The sequence below is a fragment of the Botryllus schlosseri genome, chromosome 2, assembly GCF_051294905.1.
Source record: "Botryllus schlosseri isolate E-star chromosome 2, Bs_hap1, whole genome shotgun sequence".
Lineage (NCBI taxonomy): Eukaryota > Metazoa > Chordata > Ascidiacea > Stolidobranchia > Styelidae > Botryllus > Botryllus schlosseri.
Window position 1 is genome coordinate 23518176 of NC_137237.1, and position 18058 is coordinate 23536233.

General features: G+C 39.9%; 1 protein-coding gene and 1 long non-coding RNA gene across 20 annotated transcripts in view; one reads left to right on the top strand and one right to left on the bottom strand.

Moving 5' to 3' along the window:
- Positions 1-1415: 1415 nt before the first annotated feature.
- Positions 1416-8377, bottom strand: LOC145434227 (uncharacterized). Of its 3 annotated transcripts, none has more exons than XR_013913296.1 (5): positions 7393-7931; positions 6106-6276; positions 5958-6037; positions 3859-3980; positions 1416-1949 (listed from the first exon to the last, which is right to left on the bottom strand). It is a non-coding gene; the product is annotated as an uncharacterized LOC145434227 (long non-coding RNA). The 3 variants fall into 3 exon arrangements; XR_013913297.1 differs by lacking the exon at positions 7393-7931 and adding an exon at positions 6922-7337; XR_013913298.1 differs by lacking the exon at positions 3859-3980 and having other exon boundaries at positions 7393-8377.
- A 4310-nt stretch (positions 8378-12687) lies between these two features.
- The window catches only part of LOC145434229 (uncharacterized), a 43605-nt gene continuing 38234 nt past the window's right edge, over positions 12688-18058 (top strand). For 15 of the 17 annotated variants that reach the window (XM_080311564.1, XM_080311568.1, XM_080311569.1 and 12 more), the window contains exons 1-4: positions 12688-12801; positions 12974-13186; positions 15400-15480; positions 16103-16157. In XM_080311564.1, coding sequence (XP_080167690.1) covers positions 13046-13186; positions 15400-15480; positions 16103-16157 — 277 coding nt within the window. In that variant the 5' untranslated portion in view covers positions 12688-12801; positions 12974-13045. Of the gene's footprint in view, positions 12802-12973; positions 13187-15399; positions 15481-16102; positions 16158-18058 lie in introns of those variants that run through there. The other 2 variants (XM_080311570.1, XM_080311576.1) reach the window with 2 other exon arrangements.

Below are 18058 nucleotides of genomic sequence, written 5' to 3' on the forward strand. Positions count from 1 at the left end.
TGGTCTGATAAAACAGGTCAAATGTTGAAAAAAAGTCAAAGTCCACTTTCCAGATAAGGAAACGTCATGGGCAGCTAGGTATAATAGGTTATTGCTAGATTGCGAAACAATAGTTTCAAACGTTATGGGTGGCCGGCCATACTTACTGTGATGCAATATTTGGTATAGGCGACAATGCAGTGTGAACAGATGAACCACGCAACCCGGTATCTAAATGATATTCAGCGATACTTTCGTTAGAACATATTTGTCACTCCATATCTACTGTGAGCGAAGCGCAACGAAAATTCTGGGTATTACATGACTTTTATGAAAATTAAATGTTGGTACTACGCAGGGTTGTAATGACTCGAGTCATGACTCGACTCGAGTCAGACTCGAGTCACGATTTTCGGATGACTCGACTCGAGTCATTTTCTCAAAATACGGAATGACTCGACTCGATTCGAGTCAATCTGTGTATTGACTCGACTTGGACTGGAGTCATTGCGCATGACTCGAAGCAAGTCATTGACTCGAGAATCAGACGGCGAAGACCGACATTTCATTGTAATTTCGAAACCAACACACTATTGGGATTTCGTTTGTTGGTACTGGTGCTTGAAAATGAGACCAGAAACTGCTAAAAGTGAGGAAAATTGATATATTATGAATGCGAACCATTCAATATCACCAAACAGAGTTAAAAAAAAAAGTGGGTACAAGAAGACTTTAACAGGAAACTGAGCAGTCAACGAAATGACTTGGACTCGGACTCGAGTCATAATGCCATGACTCGGACTCGATGCTCTGTTCGCTGACTTGGACTCGGACTTGACTTGGTGGGAATTGAAAATGACTCGACTTGACTCGAGTCAAAAAGATAAAAGTGAGATTGACTTGTGACTCGGAGCCTTGTGACTTGCCCAGCAAACACCTGACGTCCAGTTGACTTCCGGTGGAATAGCAGGCCGGACATCCGGTTACTTCCTGCCGTTACCTCCCTGGATTGGATTTGTCGACAACTAGAGACGTCCTGTCCACTCTCTGAGTACGTCCGCAATGACGTGTTGTGGACATGAAGCGACTCCTCATGGACTCGTCTGACCTAGCCTGGACGTCACGTGGTTCCCTATGGACGCGCCTGACGTACTGTGGACGTCACGTGGTTCACTAATGGACGCGCCTGACGTACTGTGGACATGGTGCCACTCCCTACTGACACGCCTCACGTACTGTGGACATGGCGCCACTCCCTACTGACACGCCTCACGTACTGTGGACATGACGTCACTCCCTATGGAAGTGTCATTCACCCTCTTTCTCATCTCCACTCCATACCTGGTTCAACGCCTCACGGCTAACAACATGGGATACAACATCATATCAGCTCACACACAGCGTATATTGGCTGAGCGAGCAACGAAGCTATACTACTCACACACAGCGTATATTGGGTGAGTGGGTAACGAAACTGGCTAAATACAAATATGATATTGGTTATTATCAACGAAGCTATGCTACTATTAACGAAACACAAAATGTGAAAGGCGAGAACTGCTACCACTGAAGTGAAAAATCATATTGCAACAAGTAATCATAGAAAATGTGTCACAGGGGTTTACCAAACAGCAGCTGCTAAAATCACTCAATGCTTTTTTACTTTGACTGTTTGTCATTAGTTTAAGTACATAAAAAGGTGTCGTAGGAATATAAGACACTGCAACTGCTAGGACAACTCAAAGCTAATGGAACAGTCCACGTGAAAAAAACATTGATTATATGGAAGAATGGTATCACAGGAATAAAGAAACAGCAACAATTTGAAACGAGCATGACAAAACGGGTTCAGTAAAAATTCACAATGCAAGAATTAAATCAAAGCACCGTTTGCTGATGTTGAGTTCCTATTCTTTTTCTTCGGCAATCGCAAGTGGTTGCACCAAAACGTTTCTTCTTGGCGCTTGTGCCTGAAATACATACAGATTGTCAGTGAATTCTTTACGTTGCCTACTTCCCCCCGAAGTAGTTAAACAACGCCTTGGAAAGCGCTACTTACACTTCACTACAGATTCACGTTACTTAGATGTCTACTTGAGAACTAACTACTCCTGTTCGACGAAGACTACTATTTCAACTACTCGAGTACTTATCAACTTATATTTCTACTTCCACTTGAAATAATTGACATACCTTGAAAATCGCTACTTCTACTTCAATAGAAATTTATGATGTTACTTCTTACTTCAGCTTGAGCACTAAAAACAACCACTTCTACTTCGGCTACACATGTTCGAACCATTACATGGTAAAAGAATGAAACATTACAACCAAATCTACTATTTTCAAACTACTCGAGTACCTTTCAACTTCAATATATACTGGAGTATGCTGTGATTTACGAAGTATGTTAAAACTACTCCAAGTTACTTCTCCTTCCACTATAGTCCCAACGCTGAATACTTCTATTTGATAATCGCCACTTACAGTTATATGCTAAAATCAACCGACACCTCGACCAAGTTTACGACATCACACTAACTGCTTCCTTGAGGTCGGTTTAACATGTCTTGTAAACCACTATATATACTTCAATAGAAATGATGTATTACTTGAGCAGTACTGACTACTTCTACTTCACTACCCAACCCGTGTTCGGAAGAAGCCACATTCCATTACATCAGGGGTTTCAAACATACAGACTGCCTAGCAATTCTGCGTAGATTGAACAATGCGTGTATTATGCAGCACTTTTCTAATGTTTGAAATTTTCACAAGAAATAATTCCATTAAATAATCCTTTAACACTGCAAATGTCCAGTACGGAAAAAATTGAATATTGTGTTCCGAGTTCTATGGAAAAATTCCCTAAAACAGAAGCAAAAACGCCAATACGGAACTGCTACGTGCAAGTTACATGGTGAATACGATAGTTTCACAAAAATATAATTACAATATCTGTGGTCGCACTAGTGCATCACAAAAGACTCCAATGGTTTCCGGCCTGAGGGAAACCAGAATCGCTTTTTAAGACGATTAGAAAATTCCAACGTCCGCATTTACATTTAAATACTTTGTTTACATCAACGCATACCCAGGTTTACCACCATGTTCGAGTAAAACATCGGTAGCATAGAAAAATACCGACTTGCATCATATTAGAAGAGATACTGTTTCATTGATTTTCAACTGTATTCTGCCGCCTAATCACCATATTATTGACAATTTCGTTGTTTGCTAATATAGGTGCAACTAGAATAGAACCCATATGATCCGAAATATAATTCATCTATTACACTACTGTGTTGAAAGGCCTGATAGAAAAGTTTCAAATGAAAGGCCATTGCACGGATTTTCAGGTGATAGTTTGGAATACTCCATTGATGGACCCTGCGAGCGATCTAAAGCTTTCGAGTCCGGCCTGCGACATCAGGCGAGTTTGTCGCCACTGCGTTACATATTTAATGAATGCGATATTACGCCCAAATCGACTTTCATTAAACTACAGAGTACTTGCACTTGAAATAGGTATGGCATACCCTGTAAATCGCTACTCATACTTTCAGTACAGTTTTGATATACAGTCGACTCTACTTTATTCACAGTGTGGTTCCGCCCACTTTGGCCGAATTAACCACATAATCGGCGCTGTTCGCATTAACCGGCCAGAGTATTTTAAATGCAATTTTATTTCTCTCCTGTACAAGCATTTTTGGCCGAATAAAGCGGTTATACGGTCTCAGAATTCAGCGGACTCGACTTTACTTTGTAAATTGCTACTTATGCTTGGGAGGGAATCTATGACATTACTTCTACTTGGGTACCAACACCGACTACTTTGACCCCTCCCGGTTTCATATGAGCTCAACTGATCGATACCTTCAATTGCTGCTTTTTGACTTTTTCCGGGGCATGACGTAACAAAGAATTCACTGCTTCCTCGTAGTCCACTTGTGTTGCAGATGAATGGACTTTGCAGCAGGCAGCGGAGAAGTGATTACCTTTTCATTGATTTGCGGATTAGTTTGGTATATGGCGTACATGGATTACAAGAAATAATACATCATAGCATCGCAATGCCAGAATACACAGTACAGATTGCATAATGGTTGGGAACAATTATATATGCTCAAAGAAAGCGACACCAAGACCAGATCTACTTCTTTGAACGACTTACTTGACTAATTTTCAAGTTCATTTTCTATTTCCACTTGGAGTAGTCTTATCATGTCTTGTAAATCGATACATATACACAATATATTTATGATGTCACCTCTACTTCTACTTGGGTAACAACACTACTTGGATAACATGTACTTGGAAACAGTAATTTACAATTACATGCTATGATAATGCAACACCTAGATCAACGGTGGCCAAACTTTTCAGCCAAAGGGCCACATGAGATTTACGAACCACTGCACGGGCCACTTTAATGTTGATGTCCTTTTTTTTAATCGTCCGATAGGAGCAAACAGGATTGGGTAATGGTAAAAATAGGACATATATTAATATTACTATGCATCAAATTCGATAACGAAAATGTCATGAAAACACTGTGTACAAGTCCTAGCTGGGCCAAGCGCGAAATTTTTTCAAAGTTAATGAATGAATTCGGGCAATAATAATGTTGCATATATTGTGGGTCGCCTCTGTATACAGCTTGGCTCAATTGACCAGGACATGAATAATCACGGCTTGTATATATATCAATATCGAAGATTTCAGTGGACGTCTGTCGATCATTTTGCGCAAAGGTTTCATCAACGACTATCTTTCTGCGAGTGCAGGCGCGAAGTCGCATGTAGGACAACACGTTCTCACATAATTGCGAATATAGTTAGGCTCAATTCTGTAGAATGGGCGCATATTTAATTTTCATGAGAGGGAAACAATACTAGAAATCGAGTGACAATAAATCGCGTGAAGTGTCAAGAAAAATATCAAGTCAAATAAATCTGCGACGAAATATTCGACTTCATGTTCATACACGAAAATGTGGATGGTCCTTGCCTCCGTCAATGAGTCGGAACGTATATTTTCGTCATCAACATCATAAAGCTCGCGGTCAGGCTAATCACATTTACGGTTGATCTTGCAAGCTCACTATAAGTTACCTGCCTATTTGATTTATTGATACAACAACCAATTTCGAAAATTAACTCACGTGACACTGAAAACCTTCTCGCGAGCCACGGGTTGGCCACTTCTGACGTAGACCAAATCTACTCTATCAAACAAATTACTTGAGTTCTTTCAACTCTATTTCTGCTTGTACTAAAAGCAGTTTTTACATGCCTCAGAGATCTCTACGTACACGTGATTAGAAATTTGATGTTTCGCTTGGGTTATAATTTTATTTCCACTTGTAGTTTTAACATTGCTTGTAAACTGCTGCGTACGCTGGAGCAGAAATTTAGGATGTTGCTTCTAGTGCTACTGGAGTACCAATGCTAATATCGTCGCAGTGGAATCAAAGTATCTTATGTCCAGTCTTCAAATTTTGAAGCTCCCTTTTTCAAACTTGAAAAAAATCGACTTTTCGAAAATTTTTGTATTTCTTTCCGTCATAGCTTAGCCATGGTTATATCTGTCTCAGTGTATCAAAGTTAATCGGGGCCAATATATGGCTGAAAGAAGATGAAAACTTCACTCAAAGTTAATTTTCCCAAAATGTGTAAAATGGACATAAGATACTTTGCTTCCACTGCGACGATATACTTTTACCTTGACTATACCTATATTCGGAAATGGTCACTTACGATTATACTTTAAGAATTCCACAATTCGGGCTAATCCACTTCTTGATACTCATGCAATTTTGAGAACTTGATTCTCTACTTCTACTTGAACACTCGGTCAGTACTGCTACTTTAACTTGAGCAGGAATGTATGCCGCTATGACTGATTGAGTACCAACCAAAAATTCTTACACCATCTTTGGTTTTTTCAAATTGTATCCAAGTTATTTATGTTACCTTCGTTTGCTCTCCAACTTTGATACCGGGGCATGGCGCAACACTTGACATTGTTGATGAATGGATTTCGCATCCGGTGCCTGAGAATAGCTTCTGATTTTGAACATTGATTTTCGGATATGATAGGTAGGATTACCATGCAACTCACAGAAAATGATATCATACAGGCACCACTTGGTCCGTGCTCTTTTCTATCGAGTTGAAGCCCATGCTGTGGTTTAGTACTTCATTATGTTGACGGTACACTGCGCACTCTATAATGCATTCTTCGTACAGTCTGCTTGACGTGTTCATCACCAATGGTAGACATTGCTGATATCTAGGAAATTGAAATAATCAGAATGGTTGTATTAAAGGCATCTGACAGCACGTGAAACAAAAACAAACCGATGCGGGTGCAAGCATGCTGCTAATAGTACATTTACACACTAACCAGTTATCAGGTTATTGTTGGCGAGAATATTGGCTACCGTACTGCGAATCACCCGGAATATGATTACATCATCAATGGTAATTCGATAGTTCATCCTGATAGCTGCGATTTGCTGGGCAATATAGGCCAAACCGCGGCTCTGAGTTGAGGGTTTGATTGAGGCACATGCATTTCCTTACCTTGCAGAGGGGTTCAACCCAATTTTAAAACAATGCCTTCCATCACGTTCAAACAATATGCTTGTATATCACATCAGTTACCTTGCCGTTGACGATACTGGACAATTTACACGGGTGCGGCTATATATACAGGGTGAATTTGGCCACGGCAAGAGCGTTTCATGTACGACAAAGGTGCATAGTCATCAACAATGAACTTGATAATAATCAATCATGGTATCCTATCAAAGTATATAACTTAATTGCACTTGTTCAGACTCAATTACTCATAGAGATTGTATATAAGATATACTATTCAGTAAATGTACTCATTTTATAAGGTTTTCGAAGGAAAAGTCAGCAGAATACTTACAAGTTCAACAGGAGTTGTAAATTGGGAATAATCCACAATGGCGGCAACCAGTCTCAAGCGCAACCGAACTAGTATAATTCATAGAGTTAGCCAGTGATCAAGCAATATATAATTGCCTCATTACATAAATTACTATATGACCTAGCAAATACACAAGATATTTTTATCACTATCTTGAGGAACATTCAAGTCTATCGACCAGCAAAGCATTGCTATTGGAATGAATCAGCAAATCGGTATCTATGGCGTTTCAATCATATTACAGCGTATTCACACTTCACAGTATGGCGTATCTGTATTCGAAGAAGGCGTAGCAAACAATTAATGTTCTGTTCTACCATATATCGATATTGAACACAAACTATCGACGAAAAAGGAGAAGCTAAATTACGCTCACAAGAAATGTATACGGTAAACCGTATAGTAAGGTCTATTTACGCCACGCATCATTGTAAAAATTAGAACTCTTACCAATTCAAACTGTTTCTCTGCTGGAGCGGTTCAGGTATAGTTTCTGAATCAACAACACTAACAACAGACAGCAAGTCTTCTGTTTTGCTTCGTACAGCTTCTCAATCTAATCAATGACTATGTTTTGTCTGCGTCCATTATCTCTAAGAAACTCGTCGCATCAGTCGCACAGACATCAACTCAGATTCAAATCAAATGCCAGATGCACGCGTCGTCGCGCTGCACTGCGCAGGTAACACGTGACGGAGAAGGAAGAAGGCTGTCTGGTTTGAAGATGTCTGTCTGGTTTTCATGATAGGGCCGCGATTGTAGAGACGTGCCGTGTGCTACGAATAGTCATGGCGTATCATCCTTAGTGAATCACGTTGTGATGCCGCCACGTGCATCACAATTTCACATTGATGCGCACATTTGTTCCTGTATTTCGCTATATCGGGATACATATTCAGAACACGTATTTCGCCATGATGTGCACAATTGTGCAGTTGTGCACGCTTATGGGTCCAGCTATACGCCTCTTTATTGTTCAGCTTATTAACAATCTCATCGAATCAATACAACGCAGGATTGTGATATATTTTCATAAAACCAGTACACTGATAAATGGCTATAAGCCTATATGTCTTACGATTTCGTCCGCGATGTGTGCAACCCACATGGGGAAGAATAATGATAATATGTCATTTTCAACAAGCCAGCTGGACCCCATGAAAGCGATATCCAAGTAGGGGTATCCTGATGAACTCCTATGTACGTCGCATCCAGGTGACATACTACTATGACATCCTCTGGAATATTCATTGGTGACGGGAATAGGAATATTCCAAAAATTTCTTCCACTGGAAGTCATCTGGAGTTACATAACTGGACGTCCAGTTTGTGACAAACTGAGCAAGTCCTCAGTAACTAACCGTGGGAGGTGGGACGAGTTGGAACAATTGTGGACATACCAGTAAATCCATGGGATATCGGGTGTTTGCTGGGTTGGTTACCAGTGTTGGGATGACTCGAGTCATGACTTGACTCGAGTCAGACTCGAGTCACTTTTTCCTATGACTTGACTTGACTCGAGTCACTTTGCAAAAATGACTTGACTTGACTTGACTCGGCGCTTCAAAAATGTGGATTGACTCGTGACTCGGAGAAAAATTTACGAGTCAATTTCAAGTCATCAAGTAAACGATGTCGATTAAATCACTGTATTTTGTGTTTGTTCGTATCGATCGCGATACGCCTGTGTCATGTGTGAGTGTAACCACACATTCACTGATGGTACGTTCCCTGATCCTCTACTGTTACATCACAAATTGATTGACCACAACCGAAATGATCACAGCTTACGTTGTCGTAGTAGCAGTAGATTAATCCAAAAGCAACTATCTCAGGTGTTTCTTTAGGTGGCCCAGTGCTTACATTGATTACAGTGATCACCTTAACCAACCCTCTGGTATGATTGAAAAATCGAGCGAATATAGTTTATGCGTCTATAGTCTCAGGGATGTGTATATGGGAAGTGTATTGTATCATATCAATTTGTTTCAACTTCTCGGGGCTTCGCATTCAATCCTCTTGGTTGATAATAACAGACTGTATCATGTAGCAGTAGCTATAGGCCTACTAAATACAGTTTTTATATTCGTTATTTTATTCAAGATAAATGGCCAATTATTCTGTTTATCACACAGCTAACAAAATGTAATGAGTTTGAATCGTCACTGATACTGCGAAAATTCAATTTGACTTGAATTGTGACTTGACTCGTGACTCGACTTGACTTGACTTGACTTGACTCGAGTCACCTCCAAAAAACGAGTGACTTGACTTGACTCGAGTCACCTTCGAAAATCCATTGACTTGACTTGACTCGAGTCAAAATGTGCAATGACTCGAGATGACTCGTGACTCGAAGGTAGTGACTTGATCCCAACACTGTTGGTTACAACCCTGGTACTACGTGAAAACAGCCCCGAAATTCCTTAGGCTATCTTTCTTATTGGGGGATTAAATAACTTCTACTTGACAAACTGAAAATAGCGAAAAGTAAGTAAGTAGTTCACAAAATATTGCGAAGTAGAAGTAGAAGTAGCGAAAAAATATATACTTGAGTAAGCACCAGAAGTAGAGGAAAACTACTTGAGTATTTCGAAAAAGTAGAAGTACTTCGTTACTGACCACCTCTGGTTGCGACTTATGATTCGTCAGTGGGTTGCGGCCCGGATTTGAGCCTTGCGGGTCTGACCAGTCAAATGAATACAAATTTAAATAGTCTCATTCGATACAATTCTAACGTCGAGAATCTAGCAGTGTTCTATTGCGTCGTTGACGGCGGATTACCCACCACCATAATTACCCCTGGAACTCGTCCCACCCGAAGTTATATTTTGTATATGCAGCGTAACAGGTGGCAGTCATAGCCTAGGTCTTCCTACCGAAGTGTTGGAAGCAATGCTCCCTCTAAGCAGCGCACGTGCGCAAATGCGCAGTATACTGACACGGTCTTTGCGCACAGAAAATCCAAGTTGCGCACAAAGAATCCGAAGTGAAGGACCTCTTTTTTAGTCGTTACGCACTGTTGTCCAAGGGTCTGCGCAGTGTCCTCAGACTAGTCAAATATTAGAGGGAACATTTGTTGGAAGTTTATCTTGGCTGCCCCCGCCATCTCATTCGTGAAAGCGGTGTCTTATAAAAGCCTAGAAGTCGGCAGCTACAGATAAAATTGAAGAAAATAGGCCTGGTGTAAATGACCATACCAGTCGACAGACACTATGAATAACAGAAACACCTTAGACTTGGTCTTTGGCCCTTTTATCATAATGAATATGTCAGAATATGTAGAAACTAAGCAGGCGAGATGATAATCTGGTGCCACACCATTGCTGCTGCTAAATGAATCGCTTCTTGAAAGTAGAAAGTATCCAACAAAATTTCCACCACGTGATCTACTTGGTTCATGATGCTTAAAAGTACATTTCTACTTCTGGAACCAAATTATTATAACCCGTTAGCACAGGGGCGGGCAACATACGGCCCGCGAAGGGATTTTGTCCGGCCCGCGGACAGTTTTCCTTCTTACATGATAATGGGCCCGCGGTCCCCGTCTGCCGAGATTCCCCACTACTTGCTTACTACGTCAAATTGTAGTGACTATATGCTATTATTAGACCGAGCGAGATGGTGTAATGGTTATGCGTCCGGCTTCTCGAGCGGTAGGTCGTGGGTTCGATCCTCGGCCGGGTCATACCAAAGACTCGAAAATTGGTATCCGCAGCTATCCTGCTAGGCGCTCAGCAATCACGGATAGCATGGAGGAAAAAGGAAAGGACGTAGTTTTATTTTTGTCCTTGATGTTTTCGCGGCATATACACTGTGACGGTGAGGCTGTGTCGTGCCTGGAGCAGTAGATAGCTGACTTGGCGACTGGCTGGCTGTCTTTAGGTTGGCGACTTCTTAACTCACAGTTTCACTCGGTACGGATGTATTGCAGCAGAGATACGTTAGGCGCTGAGGTGAATCTCAGATCTCAAGGGACGTCACAGAGAAACGTGGGTTTATATACCCGGAAATGCGTAACAATGAATGCGATTGTAATGCGTTAGCCAATGAGAACGGGTTGGTAAAGTTCTAGTGACAGGAAAAAGACAGTACTCTAGCTAGGACTATGTTTGGCGTAACAATGCTTACAAAGCTTGCGCAACACTAGCAGAGATAGTAGAGTTCTACAAGTTGTCATGATATACTAAAATCCTAATACACGCAAAGTATATTTCCTTCATAACGGATGCCTGGCGTTAGCTAGGGACATCGGGTTAAAAGGACCAGCGGTTCGCTACAACACCGACTCATGATATACATACACACGATCAGCGCATATGCATACCATGAGTGCAGGATTTGCATATGCCGCTGGACAAGGAAGTGCAGATATAGCCTTTACGACTTTCTAAGTCATGCACCACCCCTCCATGCTATCCCAGTAATGCATGAGCGCCAAGCAGGGAAGCCATGGATACCAGTGTTACTAATCAGGTCTTTGGTCTGACCCGGCCGGGAATCGAACCCACGACCTACCGATCAAGAAGCCGGACGCTTAACCATTACGCTATCTTGAGGAGGAGAGAAGGAGGAGAAAGAGAGGAGGAGAAAAAAACGGGAGGAGAAAAAAAGGAGGAGAAAAAAAACGGGGGCGCAGACTAGATGACCTCATGGGGCCGTATCGCAACTCCGTCGTCAAAGCATCTCGATGGTGCAGGCGAAAAAGAATATCATATCTCTACACCTGTATAGTGTATAGTAATACGCACGCGCGGCGTTGCGAGACTGGAGCTTACGCGTAAGTTCCTCGAAGCGAGGAGAAAGAAGACTTGCATTATCGGCATTTACGATGCACTCAACCCTAATGTCGTCTGTGCTAATCATGATTTCTGTCAACTACAATGGTCATTTACACCAGGCTGATATTTCTTATATTTGATTCTGCAACCGCCGACTTGTAGCACGGCACACTTCTAGGCTTTTGTAAGGCACGGCTTATACCAGGAGTCGCCAACACAAAACGGGTCGCAGGCCACTTTTCAAATTTCGTATATAGAGGACGCGGGCCGCATGAATTCAGTATCGAGATTAGTTACGCCACACAGTTGAATAAACGACCTACTCAACTGGTAAACTTGGTAGACCACGGGTACCGGGCTTATCGAACGCCTTGAAATCTTAATTAGGGATTGCACCGTGTGTTGATTGATCAGAGAGCAGCAGACATGGCGGCGACAATTTTATTCTCAAATTCACATTGTCTTCGCCATTATCGTCGAAAAATGGCTTTGATGTGACATTGCTGACGTTAAAATACATTCATTAAATACGATTTATTCCTCGTATATGTGGATAAATGTGCGAACAATGTATCGATTCAGCAATCCAGCCCGCCAAGTACTTAATTTTCCTATATCCGGCCCGCCGACAGGAGAAGTTGCCCGCCCCTGCGTTAGCATTAGCGCATAGCAATTTACAACGTTTACAACGTTGCAACGTTGTAAATTGCTATGATTAGCGTGTCACATGTCATCAGAGAATTTGCTCTTAAATTTGCTCTCTTCATTAGTTATCGACTGTGAAAATTGCTCCTGTCCCGGGTGGCTCGGCTCTGAAGACTATGTCATATCGAGCCTCCCGTCTACCTTGCATGTCACATTTCACTGTTACATTTGTGTAGTGTTATGTTGATATGTAACGTATACGAATAAAGATTCTCTCTCTCTCTCTCAAAACACTTTGTACTTGCAAAACGGTGCCATATGATGGTGCCATTGCGCCATTCCGAATGTTGCTAGGATACAACCAAGCATGCTGCAACGAGTAGATCGCATCAAAATAACGACGCTATGCGACACCTGCGTCTCTGTCAATAAGGTGAGTTCGCTACTCTTTCAATACTCTTGAACATACTAGATAAATTTATAGCTAGGGTTAGAGATGCCGCCATTTGATCTGAGTGCTCTTGCAATGACTGATAAACTGATAAGATAATGCCAAGCAGAAACCGTCTCAGCGCTGCATGTAAATTATGAATACTTCATTTCAGGTCTCGTTATGTTTAACACCTGAAGTTGTATACACGTGATTATGGTTTAGAAGATATACCTCAAGAAACAAAATGGCTCAAAACGCAGTGATGGAAACTGGCTCTCCCAGGAGGACTGAGGAGATTGGCAACGAATTTCTTCAAGCCGTAGATGTTGAAGATACGGAAAATGTCCTGTTAGAAATTGATAACAAAAGCGAATTGGATAATCAGGTAATTCTTTGGTAGTAATGATAGAGTAGATTCTAATTATGAGTCATGTCTCGTAATATATCTTTTTTATTCAATGTAGTTAAAAAGATATTTGGTTTACAGCTATAATTATATGACCAAACGAAAGGATGACATAGTCTGAAGGTGCCCTAATTAGTAAAAATGCAGTCGAGCCACTGCAAAACTACAACATAACGTACTCCGTATCATAGCTAGGGGTCCAAAGGGGCCTGGATGTCCATCCAACAAGTCTCTGCTGAAGAGATTCGGTGTCATAAACATAGAAGATATGCGGAAATTCGAAATCGCCAAGTTTATGTATCAGTTCCACTGCGGTCATTGCCCCGAATATTTCGATGACTTCAAAAGCGCACAAGTACAACACAACCGCGTCCACGTCATCCAAATATCATATGATCGACTGAAAAGATCATCGCTCTATCAAATGGCGAACCAGATGTGTGGAACAGTATCCCACCGGCCATCCGACAGTCGACGAGCATGTCCACATTCAAGTCGAAATACAAGCAATTACTACTAAATAAATATTAGTCCATCCTCAAGATTACCGGACCACGACCTGACCTATCAATCTCACCTTCCATGACATGCCACCCAATTTTTTGTCGCTTTCTCTTTTCTATACTAACTTCTTTTACTTTTCATTCTGTGTGCATGCCTCCTCTTTACATCGCATAGGCCAAGGTGGATGTCTGATTCTATAGACTACTCCAAGTCGCTTCGACACCTTCCTGTCTTTTCATTGTATCGCATTTTTGTGGTGTATTGAACTGATAAAAATTGCTAATTAACCAATGATGAAGTTCTCTATGTTATTATAACCAACAATATCATTTTTGTTGACAAAATATAATTTTTATGTAACATTTGATTGCAGATCCAGTTTAGCGAGTTGTAGAAAATGATATGGCAGCATGTAGTTCCTACTGTGATCTTCAACCTGAGGAATTTTCCTAAGTTGAAAAAAAAATTGTAAATCATACCTTGCATATATGGAAACCCACAGGCCCGGGTTGTGCAAACCTTGTGAGAAAAGAAGTAATGACTTCATTTTTTGTTACGAGAATTCTTTAAATTGAAATTAAAATCTGAAACATGTTTCCAATGAATATAGGATAGGCCCTATGTACGTTAACTAAAATTCTCAGGCATCCATTTTACATTTTTTGTTTCCCAGGCATCCCCAGCTTTTCAATAAATTCATTGAAGCTTTGACGTTGTTCATCGCTCTCTGTCCGCAATCATTGTTTTTGCTTGACAATCAGACTTGATTTAACCACCAGACAGCATAATTTCTTTACACATGTATCAGTGATATTATTGAGATAACGAATATTTCACCTAAAAGTAATTTTCATATACATTGCCCAAATACACATCATCAATCAGGTTTCTTAATATTTTCATTGTTTCAAAACATCACAAGACTGCGATACAATGAAAAGATAGGAAGGTGTCGAAACAACTTGGAGTAGCCTTTAAGATCATACACCCACCTTAGCCTAGGCGAAGAAAATAAGAGGCATGCACATCGAATGAAAAGTAATGCAGAGAATATAAGACACAAGCGACAAAATGAGGTGGCATATGTGGGGAGGGCGAGGCCGATGTTAGGTTGTGGTCCGGTAATCCTGAAGACTGGCTGTTATTCATTTAGAAGAAATTGCTTGTATTTCGACTTGAATGCGGACAAGCTCGACGACTGTCGGATAGCTGGCGAGATGCTGCTCCACAATTGGGGTCTGGCATACTTGTATTCAGTCCTGATGATATGGTAGTTGTTCTTCGTTGACGCGCGTGTGCTGTACACATCTATATTAGTAGCCTATTACGATCAATACCACTTATTGAATCATTGTTGAGACAGGACACAGGTAGAGGGAGCTAAACTCTGATTTATTTGAATTGATGAACAGCAATTGATTTCCAACAATATCCGACAGACAATGTAAGTAAGCATTTTAGCCATAACATACACATTTAAGGCGTGATGTCAGGTTAGCGTTAGAAGGCTAGCAATTGCTGTCCCACAATTCAAGATTTTAAAATTTCTATTTCGTTTAGCTATTGAACTCAGACAGCTTAGTTATATCGCAAGATATCGATCTAACTAATACTGCAGTCACCCTGCCTTGGTCAAGTATGAGTATTTCATAATCTTGTGATGAAAAATTAATTACATCACCGTGTAGAACAGATTCTGGAAGCATCTGCAGTCAGAGGATGAATGGTGTGAAACCTTGCAGGCTAGCAGTGTTGAGAAGATGAAAGATGTGAGTAGACACGCTCTACTTCATGAGGATGAGTAGAAATAAACGAGTCGGGTTATTGTGAAAAACCAAATTGTTTCATTGAGAAGATATGAATATATTGATAAGAATAATTGATTACTGAATTATTTTTGATCTAACACTATATGAGGCCCAAGTTGGGATGTTCAAGACTTGTTCATAGTTTGGCAACATCGAATTTGGCAATATTTCTTCATTTGCAGAAACATTGAAATTCAAATTTTTCAGTGTTAGGTTAGTTAATATTTCCATACCCACTTAGTCTTCAGAAGGGTACATCCTCAACAAAAGATATTGTAGCCGCACAATTTGCGGATTTGAAATGAAGTAGGAATTCAGTTAGAAGAGCGTGTTACAGATATGTGTTACAGAGAAGGTATAACAAGTTTTAAGACAATATATATAATTCCTAGATTGGATCAAAGTGTTTTACTTTATTGTATTTAATGTCAGTCAAAATCCTTCTAGCATTGATAAGGAAAATATAGGCACTACCGCAATATAATTGCTTCACATTTTATCAATGTATTTTACATTAAGCAACAGTTCTTATCAATTCCTCTCAATAATTCTTGACAAGGTTTCTGTTACCCTTGTTTTTCAGGATCCGTATGACTCATTTATGAGAAGACATCTGGAACATTATGGCTATTTCACTGGTAGGAGTTTAATAACCATACCGTATAGCATAAAAGGGATATTTGTGTATGTGTGCAACTGCTTATATTAGAAAAGTTAGTGAAATGCACTTATCGTTGGAAAGAAGATTAACTATTCCCTCATGTAGGCCTGTGTTCAGTGTTGAGCTGTTCACCCTTTTATAAGTTTTTAATATTGTTGTTTTTCTACTCAAACTATGTAAATTACTAATAAACATTCCCGAGTGGCTCCGTTCTGTTGTTCAATTTGTTGATAAAAGTAATACCAGTTAATTCTATTTACATGTTTGATAATTTATCTCAATATAGAAAATTAAAATGTCAGAATATGTCTTCACGAACAAATATACATCCAGTAGCAAACAGTGGCAGTATCAATCAAAAAAGTTCATATTGTTATCAAAAATACAAACATCATGTCTCAAATATAGCAGGGACATGAAAACAGGCTCTTTACGCCAGTAGGGCTCTTCAGACTACACCAGCCTACCTAATAGCAAGTATTTTTATTTGATATCACAAAGCTATTCTTGTATGCAATGTATCCATGAAAAGTTTTAACCCAACGGGGTACTTGATAGCTTTGTGGTTCCTTTGGTCCTCCACCTTCCGAGCACCTCTGAGTTGAAGAAGAAAGTAAACCGCCACTCCCTTCCTTGCTACATATTGCCAGAATCTTTGAAGTTCCTTATGGAAAGCTTCTTGGTAGTACAGAACTACAATATAAGATTGAATAGTATATTCATAATGAAATGAGCCCAAATGTTTTCGACTGACACTCTTGGTGACGATTACCCCCCGACGAGTGTCAGTCGCAAATATTCGGTTTCATTTTAATATTGAATATACTATTTAATTGGAAATTCCTTATTCACCACAAATTTTCTAATGTTGTGCCATTCACATAATTGAGGTATAGGTTCAGTGTCAAAATCGGTTTTAGTGTACCTGAATATCAAGAGTAACAATATTATTGGCAATTCTGGTTTTGATAAAGCTTCGAAAGATCATTTCAAAATACTCAATGTCATGTTCTTAATGGAGATAATATATGTTCAAAGAATTGTAATGTTCGGTATTCGCTTAAGATGTTTATGAGATATTGCTTCAGATAACAGATTTCTAGAATGCCATCGAAGGGTCACTTAACATGAGTGAAGTGCATGGGAAATTTTATTCGTGTATAGAGTATGATGTATCGCACACAGTGTGAATGTCCTTAAAATGTTAGAGAAACTGCCTACTTGACAGTCGTGAAATTTCGACAGGATAAATAGAGAAAGTAATTGACCAAGAGCGAGGGAACTTCTCCTTAATAAATTGCTGATTGAGTTCATTCATACTTGATAGTAGAATTTGGGGCTTGAACTTAAAAATTCTTATCAACTTTCATTTTTATCATAATATACTGTTGACTTGATATTGCCAAGTAGCCTACATTGTAGGCTGCTTACCTTGTGGAATTACTCAATCATTCATTCTGCCCTGTCTTGAGTTGGAATTTCATCAAAGTAGAACTACACTAGAAATGACGATGGTGGCAAACAATGACTGCCTCTGATAAAATGCGATTTGATTACAGTATGTTTCTAGCACTTGAGTAATGAATCCCAACAACTATTTTATTTTTCCTCTTATAAACAGCAAGAACTCTTATCATATGAATAACAAATTATCATCTTAATATCTCTATGCATTGAGTAAATGATGTAGGCTTTGATACCCGAAAAAAAGTTACTTGCTCTTTGTAAGTTGCACAAATTCTATCTGCTAAGTATATTATCTTGTGATATTGCTTGTTCAATTCAAGTTTTCTTGAAGTAATACAGTTTCTGCTACAGACTCGACTTGACAAATATTTAATCTGTTTTTATAACCCATGTCTTATGTGTTTCACTTGA